At 31.0% G+C, this 22,173-nt stretch overlaps 1 protein-coding gene across 2 annotated transcripts in view; it reads right to left on the reverse strand.

Annotated features, from left to right (window-relative positions):
- Positions 1-34: 34 nt before the first annotated feature.
- The window catches only part of LOC105201722 (multidrug resistance-associated protein 4), a 29,947-nt gene continuing 7,808 nt past the window's right edge, over positions 35-22,173 (reverse strand). The window contains exons 2-17 of one of the 2 annotated variants that reach the window (XM_011169879.3): positions 15,081-15,258; positions 14,313-14,885; positions 12,511-12,621; positions 12,242-12,376; positions 10,298-10,502; positions 9,658-9,880; positions 8,859-9,506; positions 8,127-8,629; positions 7,639-7,923; positions 7,148-7,377; positions 6,130-6,647; positions 5,424-5,654; positions 4,747-5,081; positions 3,909-4,154; positions 3,250-3,552; positions 35-2,665 (exon numbers count right to left, since the gene is read on the reverse strand). In XM_011169879.3, the coding sequence (XP_011168181.2) occupies positions 2,525-2,665; positions 3,250-3,552; positions 3,909-4,154; positions 4,747-5,081; positions 5,424-5,654; positions 6,130-6,647; positions 7,148-7,377; positions 7,639-7,923; positions 8,127-8,629; positions 8,859-9,506; positions 9,658-9,880; positions 10,298-10,502; positions 12,242-12,376; positions 12,511-12,621; positions 14,313-14,386 (4,188 nt within the window). In that variant the 5' untranslated portion in view covers positions 14,387-14,885; positions 15,081-15,258 and the 3' untranslated portion in view covers positions 35-2,524. Of the gene's footprint in view, positions 2,666-3,249; positions 3,553-3,908; positions 4,155-4,746; positions 5,082-5,423; positions 5,655-6,129; positions 6,648-7,147; positions 7,378-7,638; positions 7,924-8,126; positions 8,630-8,858; positions 9,507-9,641; positions 9,881-10,297; positions 10,503-12,241; positions 12,377-12,510; positions 12,622-14,312; positions 14,886-15,080; positions 15,259-22,173 lie in introns of those variants that run through there. The other variant, XM_039456929.1, reaches the window with a different exon arrangement.

The following is a 22,173-nucleotide window of genomic DNA, read 5'->3' on the forward strand; positions in this document are numbered from 1 at the left end:
AGGGTTGAAAGGTTCAATGAATCAGAAATCGTGATTACAACTTAATTCTTCTTATATATTTCGTTGTACTTTGGGTAATTGCTTACATGTAACATTTCTTATTGCACGTATGCGCGTATTTTCATTTTGAAGTTACTATACATCATAAAATCTATTCTATAATAGTATAAACATAAAGTCGTAAGCCGCAATTGTATGTTAATTTTTTTTAATTAACTTTTACCTTTAAGATACATTATAGCTTTACGGCTTTATGTTATGTTACTGTACAACAGGATTAATAATTAACAGTACATCAGCGTCGTAAATCTGTTATAATACAGCGCAACAATGCGTAATTGACCGCAAAGAAATGGAGAAGGTTTCAAGTATAAAGAGTTAACAATGAAGTAGCAGTAAAGATTATTCTAAAATTAATCCTATCGAATATACAAAAGTGATCATTTACAAAAAATACATATCTTTGTAAATTTATACATAAAGCTTGCCTCCATGATTCTATAGTTCCCCATACCAACGAGGTAAATATGTAAGCTAAATCGCAACATTACTTTGTTACGTTATTAAAATATAACATATTTTAAAAGTATATTATATATTAATAACATACTAGTAAAATTAATTGTTAGCAAAAATATATACTACATAACTTACATGATATGATATTAAAATTAACAAAACACATAATATTACTTTATTTATATGATGATACTATACTTTACTATATTACATCATATCACGTACTATACTTTCTTCATAATGCCTGCTATAATATATAATTCATTACTTTTATAATAGATATATAAAATTTGCACATTGGTAAAAGCAGCATACAAAAATATCGAGTATCTTTCTGCATTTATACATGTATTGTAACAGGTATCAAGTATAATAAGTAAAACTTAAATAATCATTAAGTATTCGAGTTGAATTGGAGTATTCGTTCGTACGCGTTATTTATTAAATTCGAATCGATATATTTTTACTGAGTGATCTGTACTAAGTGATATGTACTAATCCATCATTACTCGTATACGAATTTTAGAGCCGTTATCAGAATCACTGACAAAAATTTAATCGGAATTGAGATAACCAAAATATAACATAAATTCAAAATCAATATATTTCAGTACTATATTATCACTATTTATAAATATATAATATATAATATACAACATGTAAAAAATTAATTAAATTTATATATGTATAAATATAGTTTTCTAGATTTATGTATAGATATGTAACAAAAGGTTGTATTATAATTTCAAACTACAAAATACTCTGTGGCTCTTATAAGATCTTTGTAGCTCAAAGCACGTTTAATGAATATTGGTAGAGATTGTAAGTTTATATATAAGGTGTCTCCAAATTTATGACTCAAAATACTATAGCAAGGTATTTCTCGAAAAATTAAATAAAACAGTTATCTGTAGATTTTTATGTCAAACAATAATTTTTGAGATATAATAAAAGCTTAAAGTTGATCAATCGCTTAGACTTAGACGGTTGCCTGCCATATGGTGAAATATTACTATTATCGCTGAAGGTCATTTATACTACTGCTCGCACAACTCGTGCAGTCTAGACACGCAGTTTAAACATAGTTCGTGATTAGTCTGCTTTAAGCCATTAAATCTCAAAAGTTATTATTTGAAATAAAAATCTATAAACAACTGTTTTCAAGAACTTTCTTGTTATAGTATTTAAAATCGCAAATTTTGAGACACTCTGTACATAAATAAAAATAAATTGAAAATTTGTATATAAATGTATTCTTTTAGATTTATATATAATTTTTCAATTTACTTTTTATAAAATTTACTCAGTGAAGATTGCATTGCAATTTTAATTTCCAAGATTTTTCAAGGTTTTTATGGTCTTTTGCGACTCGAAGCACTATGATGGATATTAATAAAGACAGTAAGTTTATTGTGCGTAAATATCATTTTAGCTACAACTTCGTATTCTCCGGATAAACTATGCTTCATCTCTAATTCGGTTTATCATTAGACGACATATGTGCCCACTTTATCACGATAACTAAGTATATCCGTAATTTCTGTTCGGAAAAATGTAGAGTAGAAAAATATATAACAATATTGCACGCGTAGCTTAACTCGTGGCAAAAACTTGTACTACTTATTACGAAGAGATCAAGGAGATGATCTCGCGGCGACGATCTCATTAAAAGCAATACAAAAATATGATTCGTTTGACATATGTTACGCTTAGCATCACGCTATGATACTTCCAATTAACAGACAATGTTTTCTAAATATATTTTTTTTGATAATTTAAAAAACATCTGATTGGATTAATGGAAGTGTCGTGTCTGTAATGTTCCGTAGAAAGACGTATGTACAAAAATTTGCTCCTCTCTGTCTTATGCAAAAGTAACATTCATATACGCTCTGCATACATCTTTCTACATTATAAGTATACTAGACACATTAAACGATTTGCTTTTACTTATAAAAAATCTAATTAATAACAGATTGGTATATAAAAATTCACCAACGTTTCGTCACGTTCCTCCATACTTGTGTACGTAGGACTCCTTTGCTATTTTGGCCAATTGATCGTGCATACCTGGACCAGTCTCTCTTACTAACGAAGTAAACTGACTGTAGCTGTTTTTCAGTAACATATGAGGATGGTCGTATTCCTGCAAAAAAGAAATTAGCACCAGAATTATGATTCAGTAATTTATTCATTTTTCGTTGATATTATTATCAGCATGCAAATCACAATTTTGTGTTAGTACATGTTGAGTTAAAAATTAAAGAAAACCTGATAAATCTAAGAAACCTAAAAAAAATTACGTGTTACAATATTTTTTTAAAATTTTAAGAATTTTTAAATATTATGAAGATTTTTAATACAATAAAACCTAAACTTTTAAACTTTTTGAGATTTTATAATCTCTTCGAAAACCATAAAATAAGAACCAGAAGACTTGTAGATTCAATCGTTAACTAAATTCTTACAGCTATCTAAACGTTCTGATTGCATACCAAAATATTTGATTTTGCAATAACCAGAAAAATTATTTATTTTCATCAAAATGTGCTTTTTCCGTGTACTTTAAAATCTTATATTGCTGTATCAAGAATTCATCACAAAATCAAGTGAAATCATTCACAATTAAGTGAGATCATAATAATTCCTCCTAAAATGACTTTTACTGATGTTATCTCGCATTCATTACGATTTTGTGTTCTACCGGGGAATTAAGAGAGTAGTACTTACAGCCAAGCGACCCTTGTCCATCACCAGAACTTTATCGCTGTCCATTATAGTGTTCAATCGATGCGCCACTGTAAGCATCGTACACGTTGCGAACTTTTTCCTGATGGTCCGTTGAATCAACGCGTCGGTATGCGGATCTACGTTCGCAGTCGCTTCGTCTAGCATCAATATACGATTGTTTCTCAGAATAGCTCTCGCTAAACATACCAACTGTCTTTGTCCAACGCTAAAGTTGCTGCCTCTGTCAAACACGCGGCTTTCCAAACCATTTCCATTGATAGTAACTCCTTCCTTCAGCTCAACCTGAAATGATTGCAAAAAAGAATTATCAACTAATGCTCACAGAATGTTCGTAACTCTTTAATAATCTCAGGACCGTGTGACTTAAAATTGGGTGTTCCTTCATTTTGAGAATCCCTCTGTCGGATCTCTGGATCTCAGGATTTCAAGACGTGATGATCATTGGAGCTAGAATCTCAGCAAACACCAAATGACAATTATAAACCTATTAGTTGTAATTTCTCTCTCAACATTACAACTAGTAGTTTTGTAACTGTAACTTGGCGTTTGCCGAATTGTTAGAACCGTAGGATCTTTGGACGCAGCATTATGCTGCCTATTAAGCACAGGTTTATTTTTATATTAGAAATTGTTCGAACCTCTTCAAGTGCCATCCACAAATCCGTGTCGGAAAATTCGTTGAAAGGATCTAGATTACGTCTCAGTGTACCTGAGAACAAAACGGGATCCTGAGGGATGATGGATATTTTGCGTCGTAGATCCTCCAAGGCGATCGTACCCGTATCCATGCCATCAATTTCGATGATTCCCTCTACTTTTGCCAATCGGAACAGTGCTAATATCAATGACGACTTTCCGGCGCCTGTTCTTCCCACGACACCAACCTATGTGACCAGTTCAATTACTTTTAAAACATCTTAATTACACACGCATCTTTGCACTGACATATGTAATCTTGATCTTTTTTCTTTATATCATTGTAACGAAATTTTAACTTCTCAAAACAAAATGAAACTAAGAACACTTATTAATCTGTCTTTGCACAATTTGCTAATAATTGATAAAAAAATCATTGTAAAAAAAGCTACAGGAAAAATTTTCCATTATCTTTCCGAAGTATCGAATCAAGGTTCTGTTTCTAAGATAATTAATGTTTAATGCATATCTTGCATGCATTTCAACATTTGTATTCTCTTCATTTCTTTTCTTTGAAATATTCTATCCGCTATAATATATAGTTATAGGTATATAATTTTTTTTAAATTTTAAAACAATCATACAAATACTTTCTGAAGATGTTAATAATATATAGGTAAGAATTACTCAATTATTTTTATATAGTTTTTAAAGAGAATGATAAATTTAAGGAAATACTAAAAAACAAAAAAGGTGTGCGTTAATCTCTTAAAATCAATTTTTTTGTTTCTGTTTCTACTTATTTGTCTCTACAAAATTTTTGCCTACAAAATTTCATACCTTTTCCCCGGGATAGATCACTAAATTCAAGCCCTTGAGGACAGGCGAATCCTCGTCTGAGTAACGCATATAGACGTTCCTGAACTTGATACAACCATCTTCAGGCCAAGTTTTTGGAACGTTGGACAGCAGCGCCTCGTTTTTATCCTTTTTCTTCACGTACGCCCCTCGGTCTCTTACATTCGGTTCTGCCGGAAGCTGAATGTATTCGAGTACACGTTCCACCGACATCATCTGATTAGCAACCTCTGCGCTCTGCCGCATTCCCCACTGGATTAGTCCGGTCATTGCCATTACCTGAGTGATAGCCAAACCCACCTCACCGCTAGAAAATGCTAGAAAATACCCATAATATTGTTTAAATTCTACTATCTAGATTTAATTTTAGATATATTTCTAACAATGTAGCTTTTTAATAGTTACAACGTTTCTTTTATTATGAAACAAATTCTTTATTGATTTTGGTAATAAAATAATCTTTCTCCAAACCATCTAGACATGTTGAAATAAGTTATTAAGTTATTTAATAATTTTATTAAAGTCTTTAAAAAATTTTTTAATGATTATGTATAAATAAAATTTATTTTAATATGAAAATTTAGATTATATTTAAACGTAAAAACTGTTTGTAAATCAAATTTGAGAGAAATTCTTGGCTTAAAAGAATTGATACTTACATTGATTGATCAGCAAGAAGCTGAAGGTGACAAGTGAACTGAAGATGAAACAGAACATGTCCAAAAAGAATCCGAATGCTGTGCTGGTCACGATAAACATGTAAGTGGTAGATGTGTGTACGTCTTGCAGCTTATCGAATTCATATTTGAGAATGTCTTGAGCACAGTACGCTCTAATGGTCGTCAAACCATTCAATGTAGCGTTTAAATGAGTGAATACCGGCGAGCGTGCTAAAACGGAAAACAAATATCTTGAATATGGAGTAAGGAATCGTATCTTCAGGAATTATATTTCCCATGTGAATTACAAACACTATAAATATATGTTAATTAAAATCATACATGGAGAAAAAATGAAAATATAAATTGAGACACCGAAATTGAAAAGTAAATAAGTAAGAAAATATCGAAAAGAAAACAAATTAAAAAATAAAACACATTTCTCATTTTATACTATTCCAAGAGTATTAATTAATATAATTAATGGTCAAATATAATTAATTAAATAATAAAAACATACATATACAATGCGTGAAAAATCAAAGTACAAAATTTTGATTATATTATTTTGTTATACATGTATGCGTATAACAATAATTTAGTATTTTTAAATACTATAATCTTAAATACTACAATACAAAATAATATAATCGAAATTTTGTAGATAAAATTAAAAAACAAATAATAAATAAAAAAGCAGACATACCTACTCCCTCCAGTCGTTTAATATTCTTGCTGGTTTTGAGATACACCTTGCGGATAAAATAGAAAAGCCCGCCGATAATGACAATGGGTATCAGAAAAATGGGATTAACCGTACAGGTCACTACTAGCGACCCGACCATCATCATGTTCATCTGGCCGGCATCCAAGATCGCTTTAGGCAACAATTCGTCTATCGCGCCCATATCCTTGGAGAATCGATTAAGGATCCTGCCGCTCGGATTAGTGTCAAAGAATCGCATTCCCGTGCGAATTAATGCACTGAACATCATATCGTGTAGGCGCTGACTGCACATTATGCATGTCTTGTAAAAGACCACCGATCTCGTGATGCCGATGATGAAGATGGCAAATACGATACCAGTGTAGATGTAGACGTAATTAATCACCGTTGGATCTTCGATGGCAATGTGTTTATCTGTATTTGTCACGTTCATGTTGTCCGTTTGGTTCAAGCTAAGATGCTTGGCTTGGAAGTCTTGTGTTTCTACATAATTAAGCCTGGAAAAATTTTTAATCGAGAAGAAAAATTATTAATCAATGAATAAAGCGACTGAAAATGGCAAAATTAATTTAAACATTTTTACTTAATATTTATGTTAAATTTAAGCGAGTGTGAAAAACTAATGTGTAGAGATTTACAGATTTTTTTAAAAATTGAGAAAATATTAGAAGAAGTGAAAAAATATCACTTGTTAAAACAACGACGTAAATAAAAAAGCAATAATTATTAATTTAAATGTTTTCAATCATTAAAATTGTGTAATAGTATTGTTAAATGAGCTTTAGGTTATCGATTGTAAAGAAATAAAAGTATCCTTAACTTTTTAGTGTATTAAATTTTTATCAGAATTCTCTTTTCTTAGCAACGTAAGAATGACCATTTTTAAGTTACGTTGTTATAGCAAATGATAATACGATATATGTAACAGATAATTATTTACGTAGGAAATGTTTCTTTAATTAATTAAATAGTTTCCATACCATAGTAGCATACTCACAAGAAAGGCACAAAGTAGTCGCTGAGACTGACGATGGCTTGCGTAATAAGAAACAAAAGCAGAACGATGAAAGCCATGTATAAGTTGGCTCCGGTTTTGAAGAATTTGATAAATATAGAACCCTTGACCATGCCGCGCGATGTTGCCTCGAGACCGTCATTCAATTTCTCGGCGTCTTCGTCTTCCTCTTCGTCGTCAGTGCCGCCGCCACTAGCTTCTGGAGTTCGACTCTGAAGAAATTTTATCTTTAGTAATATTAACCATTTTCTTTCGCGCACGCGTATATGTATCATTTGGATGTGTTATTTATTATTAATAATAAATACTAAAAACGAAAACTGTGAAAAATCGGTTTATCTGATCCAAATTGTTTTTTACTTGAAGATTTCTAATATTTTGCAAAGCTCTTTCTTCTCTTTCTCTCTTTCCTCCCTCTTTCTCCTTTCTTCGTAATTTTTATCAGAATTGTATGTCTTTCTAGCTGTACTTACTCTGTTACTAGTGGAAGAAAATTGTCGTCGCAGGCTCATACTCTTTTCTAAGGACGAGTCATCAATTGGTTCGTTATCTGATGCCAGAAGTATGGAGTACTCAGGTCGATATTCCAATAAGTCTTGATAATGTGAGAAATATTTTATTTTTCCCTGTTCGAGTAGAATAATGGCGTCCACTCCCTTAATATACTGTAGCTGATGCGTCGCCAAGATTCTCGTTTTACCGGCCAGGTATCTCTGAATGCATTCGTGAAACAGATGCTTGCTGACATGTGCATCGACCTGGAATTTTAAACAAAAAGTCCTTCATCAGGATTCATATTCAAAATGCAAAATCCTGCATCGTTGTTATTCATCTTATTAAATCAACTTTTATTCGCTTTCTTCTGAAATTCACTATTTGGAAACGGTGACAACCTGTCTTCTCTACGCCACGTCTGAAAGAATGATAGTAAAATATTGACTTAATCGACGATTAAGCTCACCGCACTCAAAGGATCATCCAGCAGGTAGATGTCTGACTGCCTGTACAGAGCTCTAGCCAAGTTGATCCTGGCTTTCTGACCACCGGATAACGAGCTGCCACGTTCACCCACAACGGTCTGATCACCTTGCGGGAACTGCTTAAAGTCGCGTATCAAGGCGCAAGCTTTGACCACCTTCTGGTACCGTTGGCGTTCGTAAGATTGTCCGAATAGTATATTTTGTCGGACGGTGGCACCGAAGACCCAGGCTTCCTGACTAGCGTAGCTGACGCTACCGTTGACTTTCGCTTGACCTTCCGTCAGGTTGAGTTCTCCCAGAATAGCGGACAAGAACGAGCTCTTGCCGCTGCCCACCATACCAATCACCGCGTACAGCTTTCCCTTCTCTAATTCCAAATTTAAATTGTCCAGGGTGTTCTCCGATTGTTTCTCCTCCCACTTAGCAGTAACATTAATCATGTTGATGTCCCAGTTCGTATCGGGTATGGATGATTGTTTCTTCTCTGTAAAGTTTTATTCTGAGATAGATTTTACGAGAATGAAAAGGTATTGAAAATATGAAAGTAGTACACCACGAGTCTTAAAAAAATTCTAGAAAATGTCTCTAGAAAGATTAATATCTCTTAAACACAGCACTGAATCTGAGAAACTCTGTACAAAATTTCGCTTAATTGCTATGTGAAGAGGAAATGAAGTAGACGGTTTGGGTGAGGGAAAATTTTGAAATTTTACCTCCAACATAATTAGCGGTGTTTCTCAGCAAGTCGCTGGCAACGACCATCAGACCGTTATGCTTTTTGCAGTCGTTATTTTCACCCGAGTCGTCCTCACGTGACTCTGGTTGATTTTCCACGACATCATCATCGATGTAGGGCAAATCCGGTTTGGAGGCTCGCTTGAAATCCGAATTTGCGTAGGACGCCTTGGAGATAACGACGTTATTACCTTCGAATTCATCTAACATAAGAAAGCTTTGCAGCCTACGTATGGCCACCATGCATTCAGCCAATTCGGCAAAACCGCGCACAAACATGCCGGTCATGTTGAACGCGAGGAGATTGAAGTAGGACGAGACGACGAAGATCTTGTCGGCGGTCAGTTCGTCGTTGAATATTAGTATGGAGACAAGAGTGCAGTAGAGCGCCATCCGAGTTGTGAAAAGATTGAAAGTCATGTAGATACCGCGGATGTACGAGCTCTTAGTGACTACCCGAAGCTCGAGCTTCCGCGCCAACTCGATCAAAGCGCAAAACGGCTTCTCCCACGCGTACATCTTGATCACCTGTACCCCAGAAATTATTTCATCCATCAGTCGAACTCGCTCGTCTGTCTTGAGAGCAGTCTGAAGACGGAACTTCGACGACAGCTTGCCGGTATAAGCTAAAATTGCAACAGTAAGAATTGGTGAACATCTATAGTAAAAGGGCTTAGAAGTACTGTCGCCTAGCTAAACTTATTATCTTCCCTGAGATAGTAATTTATTTTACTATAAATTTCAAAAGAGATTTCTTATACATGTTCGAAGATTTACATTGAAGCGGCACGACCACGCAGATAGCAGCGATGCCGATGAGACCGGGATAGCTGACATGCTGATAGAGAATATAAGCCACGATCAAAGCTGAGATAGGTGCCGACCACATGAAATGAATAAAGATGGAGACGAGATCGAATCTGTTGACATCGTTGGCTACTAAATTAACTACTTTGCCGGGTGCTGTCTCGCCCAGTGCGGTTTTGCTCAGACGGAGCGCCTGCAAAACAAACGCAAGAACATCTGTTACATAATCTGAGTAGCGACACGCCGACGAATCACATCGCAGAGGAAATATTCAAGTCATATAGATTTTAATATGGACACGTTTCTTTGAATCAATTACAATAAATTAGTCTTTTAAAGGCTTTGTTTCTTGTTAAAGAATTTAAAACAATTTTTAAACTGACTTCTTTATTCTTTTGTTGTAAGTTTTTCCATTTCTTCTCTTTTTTATTATTTAATTTTTTTATTTTTTTATTTTTTGGTAGTGAAGGTATGTTCACTTTGAAGAGCTGAAGTACGTGCTGAACGAGACTCCGCCACTTGCAGGGTCCTTCTTAGACACGACTTCGCATTCATTCTTTATCTCCTCCCCGTTAAATAGTCGTCTACTACATTATTTTGAATGACCAACCTTTCTGTATACCACGGAGCAGACGGCCACGCGAACTTTGGCGCCTACGTGGAAAGCGCCGAAGATCGTCTGATTGCCGGTTATCACGTACATACCGGTAGTAATGCACATACCAGCTGCAAACCACAGAGCATTCTGATATGTCTCTTCAGAACCCTTCCGAAAGTAGCGGAGGAGACCACCGAGCAGCAACGGCGTACCCATTCTGTGGAGTTTCTCGTGTTAACTTTTTATTTGCAATATTGGCCATAATTGATTAATAAATCTACAATAATTAGTTACAATTGCTTTAATTATAATTACATTGTAATTATAATTACACCAATTGCAATTAAAGTAATTACAATTATGATAATTGTTGAGTAGCAACTACATTTATGATCATTATTATTATGTAATTATTATTATTGTATACTATTATATTATACTCAGGATTAGGTAATAAGTAAACAAAAAGTTATAAAAATTATAGAAAAATTAAAGAATAAAATAAAAATGTTAATAACATTAATTTTAATTAGTTATTTTTTAACCCTTAAACACTCTAATTTTTAATTAGTTATTTTTAATTAGTTATTTTTTAACCCTTAAACATCCTGTAAAATACGGAAACACATTTCACTTTCAAAAAAAAATTATATCATTGTCATTTCTATAAAAAAATGTACTTATGTAACAAGGCGAATATGAGGTATTTTTGATTTAAATTGTGTCTAAAATTGAAAATTAATGTGTTTCATGATATATTTCGGAAAAACTCCCTTTTCTACAGCATTTTATAATATTCCAACTTTAGACAGAGTATATGCGAGTTACATCTGCAAACCGACCTGTTCAAACGTATTTTGTCCAATTTTTTTTATGTAAAATACTCACAAAAAAAGTTTCACTTACACACTATATGGGTCGCATTGACCCTAACAAAACTTTGCTGCCGTGCCATTCGAATTCTAGTTGACCAAAAAAGTTGATCAACCATATCAATCGAAAGAGGAGATTTCAAACTTTTTTTACGTCTTGGTTTGAACCTCCTATCTCATTCCGTCTTCACATAGCAAGCGTTCAAAAGTTCATATGGTCTCTCAGACCCATTTACGTGTTTAAGAGTTAAATACACAAACTTAAATATATTAACTTTATAGAGTAAATTTATTAATTTTTTTCTAACACTGAATTAAAAATTGATTTATATAAAAAAAAATTATAAAAAAATACATATACATTCCCATATAAAGAAAAAACAATACTATTTTATTGTTTCATCAATTCAATTTAGGAATAAAATATTAAATTCATTTGATCCATATTGTAATTGTATTATTTAGAGCAATCTAATTTAAAAATTTACTATTCTAATTTTACAAAAATAACGTTTTTTAAAATTAACTTTTTAATCTTAATGTAACTGATTGTGAATTATTAATTTTTTTGTTTATGCAGTTTTTAACTAAATTAATTTTATAAGCCACTAATTTAACTAACTTAATTTAATTTTAAAAACTATTAACTGATTTAATTTATAATTGATTATTACTATAATGATAGCACACATATAATACGTTTAAGATATCTCATAGCCTGAATTTATTAGATGAGTATTTTCTTTTAAATATATTTCCTTTTCATATTTGAAATATTTTATTGTTTCACATAATATGTTTACTGATATCAGGTCAGAAACAATGTACAATTTTTTATTCAAACGCAAATAAAATAAAGAGTAATACTAAACTTTTTCTCAGATTATTTTCTCATGTGCAAAATTAAATAAAAATAACAGTTTTAATTACAAGCTAATAATTAAAGTCCATATATTATTGGATTGTACATTTGAATTATGCACAAAGTTAACGCCATTGGCCAAATGAAAAAAAAAATAATATCTTGCTAGATAGAGGAAATAAAATGTAAAAGATTTATAAGAATGTGAACTATAGCAAGTACCTTATCACGAACTCATTGAAAATCTGTATTATTCCTAGCACACTGTACTCCCATAAGAATGTGCGAAAAATGGTCTTCAACAGACTCGGACTGCGTTTCTTTTTTTTTGAATTTTCCAGCTCGATCTTCCATCGTCTGCAAGTATAACGACGTGTTATAATTTTTGTCACTTTTGTAATACAGCGACATAAAAAAAGGAGAGAACACGTAAAAGTTTTTCTCCTTCTTTCTACTGCTTCTTCTTTATCTTATATAATTTTGATACTCACTTTTCCAATCGATCTCCTAGCAGCTTCGATCGATCGACTTTCAGAGGATCGAATAAATCTTCTGTTTCTAAAACTTTTCTGTATCCTGTCTTGAATAAACTAATTGTCCACCTGATTCAAAGCAATTTCCATATATTAGGTATTAAATATCTTACTGCTATCAAGTAACTATACAGATGACATAATGATAAGAAAATGATATATTTAAAACTGAGAACTGAGAGATTAGAAATAGCTTCGAGGAGAATTGCGTTTTGCACATGACAACGCGGTTTTATTAAATTAGCTTCACAAGATGCAGCGTCACTTCCGAAGTCAAGGTAAATTTACGTGAAGATAAGAAATGATTCGAAGTAAAAATCAACCTCGCATGCTAAACAGCACGTACGTTTACATCATACACTTTGACACGAAATATTCTTCCGAATCGGCTAACGTCAATGAGTATTCCGTATCTGAATACTTATTAACACAACAAATCATTGTGACCCAAAAACTGAATACGCAAACGAATTGAATTGCGAATATTCACATATATCAAAGTATTTATCTAAATCACCGAATTTTGAAATGCAAAACAAATATAACGTATAACTTTATTGAATCCAAAGGACAAAAGCGATCGAAGCGAGTCAATATATAAGTAATTAGAACCGAAGGCAAGACTGCAGCTTTAGTCATTTGATGCCTAATCAATCCTAACTATCTCTAACCCTGGAGTGCTCTGCACTGTGATTCAATTTTTATCCAAGTGTTAATTCAAATTCAGAGTACAGCTTTGTTATTAAAATTTTTAAAGCTTAGAATACCATTTAATAGAAGATTTTATTTACATGAAAACAGTGTCAGTTCAGTTCTTTAATCTATATAGTAAAAAAAAAAGTATTAAAAAATTTTCAACTTTGTGAGTGAATTTTTATCTAGAGTAGTGTTAATGTGAGACAAATATGAGCAATACTCCAAGGCTAAATCTAAAAATTTGAAATAAATCTTTATATATTCAAACATTCAACGTGCAAGTATTCAAGACACAGATACCAGACTCCACGGAGGATCAAAAGAATTTTATCAGAAGCAAGATTAATGACTCGGAGATTCGCGCAATTGCGTGATATGCGATTTTATGATTTATCGCTAGCACTGCGTTTTCTTTTTTTTTTGTATAATGCAATATGATGTATAATTAAATTTTTGGAAATGCTAAATTGCATGCGATTTAAATCTGCAATTATAATTCAAAAGTAAACTCGTAAACAAATATTTATTAAATATTAATACTGAAAAATGTCAAAACAAAAGTTATCTTTATGTCATAGGATTTATATGTTATAAATGCACATTTGATACCTGAATGCTTATTTTTAATACATTGACATTTAACTATAATTTGTTTTTTGAATTTTTTTCTAAAAATGTGGTGTTTAACAGCGTAGAACAAGGAAAATATCTTTCAAAATTGTTATGAATATTCGCAAGTTTTTTTTTACGATACAATACGCAAGTTTTACTTACAATATATAAGATATGGAAAAACTATATGTTTTTTTTATTGGCGTATAAGCAGTTTAACAATGCGCAATAAAAAAACTGACATAATCCTCTATTTCGTAAAATTACATATAATTCAAATGTTTACAATATAAACGGAACGTGATAAAAAATTGTGTTTATTACAAAGTTACGCACGATACAAGATAAAAGATAAAAATCGCGATGCGATATATATCGTGTTCACTGCGATTCTTAAAAAAGATTTGAAATTGCGATTATCACAATTGTGTGTATCGCACATGTCTACTCACCACCAAAGCAACACCGACACGATGTTCGCCTTCTCCCTCGGATTCGGCTTCGATTTGGTTTTCGATGAATCCATCGGGCCTCATACGGGGCATTAACTCGCCGCAATTTGTCACTTCCACAGTTGAAAACGATTAATTTATCAGCACTTCAACGCTTCTGTGCGGCGTTGAATAATTGCTTCTCTCTCTTTCTCTCTTTCTCGAATGAAAGAAGAATTTCCTCACTATTTTGACAATCAATGTCCTTTTTCCTCAATCGTCATAAATTATTGATAATATGATGATTATTCTCTTAAGTACAGATTATCAGACACTCGATATAATTGGTGGCGATCCCTTCGCGAGATCTTAATAAGATTAATTGAATTTAACACTTTAAATATCTCGTTATATCAATTGTTTGCAAATATCGCCACTTTCCGATCGATCGATGCCAATCTTATCACAACTCTCAATGAAGTCTTCTCGAAAGAAAAGCAGGGTATTAGTCATCGATACTCGTGTACATCTGTCGCTTCTTGATCTGAGATTTATCTTCAAGTGTCTTCTTGCAGTTTTCAAATGTCCGTGAATCTAAATATAATTTTTATGAGTAACAATTATTATATATCTATTAAAAATATTACAATCATAATTAAAATTGTCAACATAAACTCTATCATTATTTAATAATACTTATTTGAATATACAAATAGTAATGCTTAGATAATAATAATTCAATTTCTCTAATAATTTTCATCAACAACTTTAAAGGTAATTACGACTTACTGAGTTTTTGCTTTCCCTTTATTAAAATAAAAATGGTCTGTTTGTAGTTCCGTTTATCGTTGCCACGGTAGAAAAAAAAACTCGCGTAATTAATGATGATTGACGAGGCCTGCTCCAATGAAACGAAGACGATCAACTTGCCGATTCAGGATCCAAATGACTCTTCGGGTACGTCTATCTGCGTTTGAAGGAAAAGCATGTATCATTTGCCTCCCCGCTTTATCTGCTTACATGCAATTTGTTTGCCTGCTGTGTCACTTTTCAAATAACACGGAAGGTCGTACAATCGCGACGTTATGCTGTATTTCTTGAAATAATGGAGCTGATATGCACGCTAGCCATTATAATTCGCCATTAATCAACTGTCTTCTTAATTTTACAGATTAAAAACGAAACTAAAATTGAAATAAAGCGTAAAAAGAGTTAAGAACTTGGAAATTGAAATAAAATAAAAATAAAAAGATTTGGAAAACGAAAGAGTTGGGGAATATTAGAGAATACGAAAAATTCTTTGAGACGGAAGAAGAGAAAGAAAAAAGGATTAGAAAATTGAAACAGAATTAAAAATTTAAAAAGAGATTTAAAGAATCAGAGATTAAAACATTGCAGAACTTAAAAAGTAACATTTCGTGCGCCATTGAAGTCAAGATTTGACAATTATTTAACTATTATATTTTAACGAACAACTTATTTAACAACATATTGTACGGAAGCGCTGTTTTATCAAAGTTCTCGCAGATTTATGCAATTAGTCTTTCCTCGTGCGGGAACAAAACTCGATATTTCACTGAACAGTATCGCTTTATGGGGAAAATCATTTAACACTTTGACGCGCGTGGAAAATACAGAGTTCATCGGTTATTGACCGAAGATGATCTACGTTCATGTTTTATGCGTGAGAAATAATAAAAATAAAATATATATAATTGATAAAGGCTGCAGTGTTCGTGTGAGGGTCATAATCTTTATTATGCTTAATTATAGTATCCTCGTTCAATTATCATTGTAATAAAATAATTGTCAGAGTTTGTATCTTTATTATTTCTCGGAAAGATATTACCGGAAAGATATTCTTGGAAACCTTTTATCTCTAAAAGAAAGAGAGAAAGAGACTGTTTCAGAATGTACTTTTTACGTGCAATTCAATTTTATAACTTATACTTATGCGATACAATTTAAACCTTTCAAAATTTTTGCATGCAACGCAAAAATAATTAAGTAAGACAATGAATAATTTTTTTTTTTCCTTTTGTTTTATAAATAATTTAGGAACTAAGCTATTTATTAAAATGCACCGTCTCAATTCTTATCTCTAAATTTATGGATCTTTCAGAATACATAATGTATATGTGTGTGTAATATGAATAAATTATGATACTTTTCTTGGAAACTCCGCGTCGTTTAGTGCTAGCGTTTACAGCTGAATCTGATCCTATTCAAACTCGCTATGTAAATTCGTAGACTGAACCGAAGAGAAAGATATTAAGAGTAACGGTTATTTCACCGACAAGGCGTCGCAGTCGGCAACCACGAAGATATTTGAAAATTAAGAAAAGTATATAAAACAAAAATATATGGAAAACCTATAGGAAAAAATATAATAAAAGAAAAGGGAGTATTATGGCTACTGTGAACATTACTGTCCACATTATCTTCGTTAGGTAGACAAATTAGGTAGACAAATTCTAACAATTACTTATGGAATTATTTGTTTAGCCTGCCGTTTTTTAGTAACGCTAATATGCCAATGTACGTACAATTGTTGTAAGCTGACAATTGTTGTAAGGAATTTTTATAAAATATTTTTTTACTTTTGAATACTTCGAAACTTTATCAAGATAAACTTTAGCACTACTTAATTGTACATACTTATTTGTTGCTTTTAAACTTAAGCGTTATCACACGAATGTATGTACACTCGAGTATTCTTTTGTTATCTAACTTTTTATTTGCTTGTAGACATTTCGAGTTATTATGCAAAGTTAAACAGTAACAAGGGATTTTTATTAGCACGGCTTTTTAAACGAAAGTTTCATGTAGAAATATTTCTTCGATAAATTGTTACTCTAGAGTGTTTAAAAATATTAGAGATATCATTTTATGCTTAATTAATTTTTGCAATATTTTGTTACAAAATTATATATTTTTAAATTTGCATCTTTTAGAATTTTCTTGATTTAGAATTATTAGAGATATCATTTTATCCTTGTTTAATATTAAACAAGGATAAAATGATATCTCTAATAATTCTAATCAAGAAAATTCTAAAAAATGAAAACTTAAAAATATATAACTTTGTAACAAAATATTGCATGTTTAAACTAAATCAGTTTTCTGGTACGGAAGAAGAATTAAATTATGAAAATGATTTTTACGACGTAAAGTTGAACACTCTTTGACCAACGCGTGATTCACACTTTATTTGCTAGAAGGGATAAAAAAAATTAAAAGAGAAGAAAACTTGAAAAATATAGAAGTTTTTTTCTAGCAATGTAGTATACTTTGCATATTTCTTTAGTGCGAACAATAAATACCATTGAAACATCTTTTAGCAAAGAATAAAAATCTGATTGCTATTAACATGTTAGAAAATTGCCTTAATGGACTATGCATGTTAAGTGTAAAACAGAAAAATGGTGCTTGCAATAAAAAAAAGAAATATTAAGAAAATTTACTGAAAATCTTCGAAAACTAACTCAGCATAAGTATCTTAATAAATTTCGTGACAAGATAAATTTTTTATCTTTCCCTGACTGAAATTCTAGGTACTATCATGTATGATTTTTTTTCAAAATATTGTTGGAATGTTTTTAAAAACATTTTAATTATCTCTCTCCCCAAGTCATGATCAAAGTTTGTTCATATTAATTGTTGTACAAAATTAAGTATGTTGTACAAAATATGTATTTGAAAACATTACATGTTACTGAAAAACGTTAGAATAACATGGTACTAATAATTTTATGTTTATTGAGATGTATAAATTGATACACCAACAATGTTAATGGTTTAATTTACAAAGTGATTTATGGGGATACTTCTCTTTCTTTACACAATCTAAAGTGGTTCTGCGGATCGACGCAATTAGATCGTAAAACATCTCTCGTTCACAACCAAAATTATCGCGAGTCACGTGCATTGCATACTGTTCTCGGATGTTTCGGAGAATATGATTTGCACACCGCGTGATAACGGGATGATAAGACTTCTCGCATGAGTTGAACGTCATTGTAGAGTAATTAGACTCGAATAATTAAAATTTCAACATGGAAAAATACAAACGTTGAAATTACCGGTGTACAAAACATTGGCGTCAGATTTAAAAATAAAATTCTATTTGAATCTTATGTGTATATAATATATACACGCTTCTTAGTATATCATATTTATATATTTTAATTATTTACAAATACTTTTTAGCTTATACAAAATTAAAAATTAGAAATAGAATTAAAGTTCGATTTCTGACGCGGATTACAGACGTCCTGCAAAAAATAATTCGATTCAAATAAACATGTTATTAGTATTATTTAAACAACTTATTTACATTACACAAATAAATGTTACTTATTTGATATAAATTAGTTATTTCATACGTATTAATAATAATAATATATATATATGGTATATATATTTATTGGTAATTTCTTCTTTCAGTGTAAAAGTGAACTGTCTTACCTTCTTAATATTGTAATTATTTTTACATTAAGACTCGGTTCGACGCAATTAACGACGGCCATTTATAATTATTGCGATAAATTGTTTCCTTCAACTGGCGATAAAAAATTTGTCACGGGCAATGTACCGAAACGTTCCGCATTAAAAATATACCGCAAGAATAATGAATAATTCGAAACAAGAGCAAGGCTGCACCAGCAGTTTTATACATGCTTTATACTTATATTGCTTATGTCACAACAATGTTCGTTCACGTGTATTATGAAATCATGACGATGATATGACAAGTAAACGTTTCGTCGATAAGAATTTACTTTTTTTTAGATACGAGTGTTGTTCAACGGAGTCACAGTAAACCAAATATTGAAAAGAATAGTGAAGTGTTAAAATAAAAGAGAGCCATTATATCGATCACGCATCCTAACGTTTTAATCGACATATGGCGACATGTATTGACAAACAATCGCTATTACAAAGAGCCGTTGTCGTTTCCCTTAAACGCGCGAAATGTTGCAACTTGGCGCAAGTCACAATACGCGTTACGCAAATCCGATTAACGCGTGTGTCAAGGCAAAATCGCAAAATGCTTCCTCGAGACGTTTGATGGTGTCACGCTGCCTGATAAGTTGATCGTGAATGCGGAACACGAGCGGCATTCCCAGCTATATAATTTTTATGCGTGAGATTCAGATAACAGAAATCGCTATTAAATAGATCGCGTCGTTAATTAAACGATAATCTTCGGGTATAGCACTACACGCCCTACGTTGTAATAATTATACAATAATGTATTTAAATGCATATTATTTAAATAAAAGTAAAATATGAAGATGTATGTATCACATGTTAAAGTATTGTCAAAAATATTATACGCATCGTTTTATTATTACGTTTGAATATTTGTGTAAAATTTGAGCACAATTCTTTTATTGGTTTAAAAGTTACTTAATTTTTTTTTGTTTGCTCTTGATTTTTATCACGTAAAATCATTTTTCATAGCACTTGCAAATTTGATGAAAAAGTAGCGTTGTGAATTAAATAAAATTTTTTACCTATACTAATAAAACTCTAATAAATATTCGGGCGAAAGTTCATTTGGGCCACTTATTTATTTTAAAATTATTTATCTAAAACTGCAACAAAATAGGATTTTCGCAGCTAAGCCAAATATAAATCAAATTTTTCAACGTTTTCTTCTGACAACTGATTTTACGACTAAATTTCGGATATTCACAATCAAATTGATTCACAAAATTCATTGATTAAGAAAAAAGAGAATAAACCTAAGGATTCTGCAATTTTTTAAATTTGAACAAATAATGTACAACCGAAGCATTCTTAAGGATGTGTTCTCCAGTTTAAAAAAGATAAAAAAGAATCATGTGACTTTTCATGTATATCGTTTATTAAAGGAACTTTTTGACATTGTGTCGTCTTCAAAATAATAAATAATAAATAAAATTTAAGCATTAAAAATCATTTTTATTAAAACAATAATTTTTAATTAAAAATATTTTTTAATAATATTTTTAAATACATTAATGTAAAAAAAATTGAAGAATTATTTTTGTAACTTATTATTGTAGATTCACGTTTGAAAAAAAACAAAGTTTTATAGAAACTAATACTGGTTATTGCGTTAATTATCATCACATGTCCCGGTAATCGAATTGGTATGACACAGAATCGTCACGAAATGAGGGAATTCCAAGTTCGAACTCTATCTGGGATAATAATTTTCACAATAAGTTCTTTAAGCTTATAACATCATTGTTATAAATCTAATCAAAATTAATTTGAAATTTCTTCAGTTTATTACGTTTTAAATCCGACAATCATGTCAGCACGCAATTTATAGAATTAAAAAATATATTTAATAATTGATATGAAAATATTATTAAGCACCAAGATTTGCTTTAATTAAAAAATATTAAGCATTTCTACTTTTTTATTTCTTCTGTTATTCATATATTGGTCTAATATCAATTTATTATTGAAAAAGAATTGTTCATAATAACGATTTAAATGTAGTAACAATCGACATTGCTACATTTTCATTAGTATGACGTCATATTTAAGGAGGCATATACATTCAGACAGTCCAAATAAGATTCTAACTTTGCGAATTTTTTGTAGAAGAATAGAAAGAGACAGAAAATTTACTCCATTGTAAAGATCATATTTTTCTCTTTTTGACATTTATATTTTATTAAAGAATATTTCCTCGATGCGTTTGATAGTGTCAAGCTGCCTGATAAGTGTCGGTCGTGAATAATTCGAAACACGAGCGGCATTCCCAGCTATATAATTTTTATACATAAGATCCAGATAACAGGGATCATGTTAACCATCACGTCATCACTTCAGCGATAAAATATATCTTCGAATATAATATTTTACGCCCTATGTTAATAATTATACAATAATGCATTTAATTGCATATTATTAAAAAAAAGAAGGGAATTATCCAACTTAAAAAAGTAGAATCATGTAACTTTTTATTTAAATTTTTAATTAATTTTTTAATAAAAGAGCTTTTGGCACTACTATCTTCAAAATAATAAATAATGAACATTTAATAAAAAAAACTTAACTTTTTATTTACAAATATTTTCTTTATAATACTAATAAATATTGATGTGGAAAAAATTGAAAAAGAGTTCTTTATAGTAATGATTTAAATGTAGTAACAAGCGACATTAGCACATTTTTATTACTAATAATATAATATAATGTCAAATGATATATACTAATATAATGTTACATTTAGAAGACACATATACCTATATGTTGGTCAAAACGAGAGTTAACTTTACGATTTTTTTTATGAAAGATGAAAGAGAAGTCGTATTTATTCCACCAAGATCATACTTTTTTTTAAAGTTTATTCAAAATAATCCAAAATGGCGTCGCTATTCATATAATTTTCCTAAATTATATTTTTTTTAAAACATGTGACTACTGTACCTTGAAAACGACTCGACCGATCAATTTGCAATTCTACACTTACTTTTTATAAATATTAAAAACTGTTTAACAAAGGATATTTTTACGATGCTTAATCTTTATCGCAGCCAAAAACGGGTAAAACTTATAGGGAAAAAACCGCTATGTAGACTTTGATCACTTGCTATTTTATTCAAAGGCATTACATTCGATAAAAAACAACTGCGTTAAGCATTAGATTTATGTTTCAATTTTATAAAGTTACGCTACTTTATTTTTTATTATGAGAGCAGCAGTTACCATAAACGCTTCAGAAGACGCAAATAGGGAAACTCGAAGAACACCGTTTTATTAATTTTATTAATTTTTTAATAAAATTTAAATGTCAATATAATAAGTTAAATTCCAACTGACAAAAATGTCGAACACAATGTTAGCAGGCTTATGTCAGTCACAGCAATTCTTAATG

This window comes from Solenopsis invicta, chromosome 13 (assembly GCF_016802725.1).
Source record: "Solenopsis invicta isolate M01_SB chromosome 13, UNIL_Sinv_3.0, whole genome shotgun sequence".
NCBI lineage: Eukaryota > Metazoa > Arthropoda > Insecta > Hymenoptera > Formicidae > Solenopsis > Solenopsis invicta.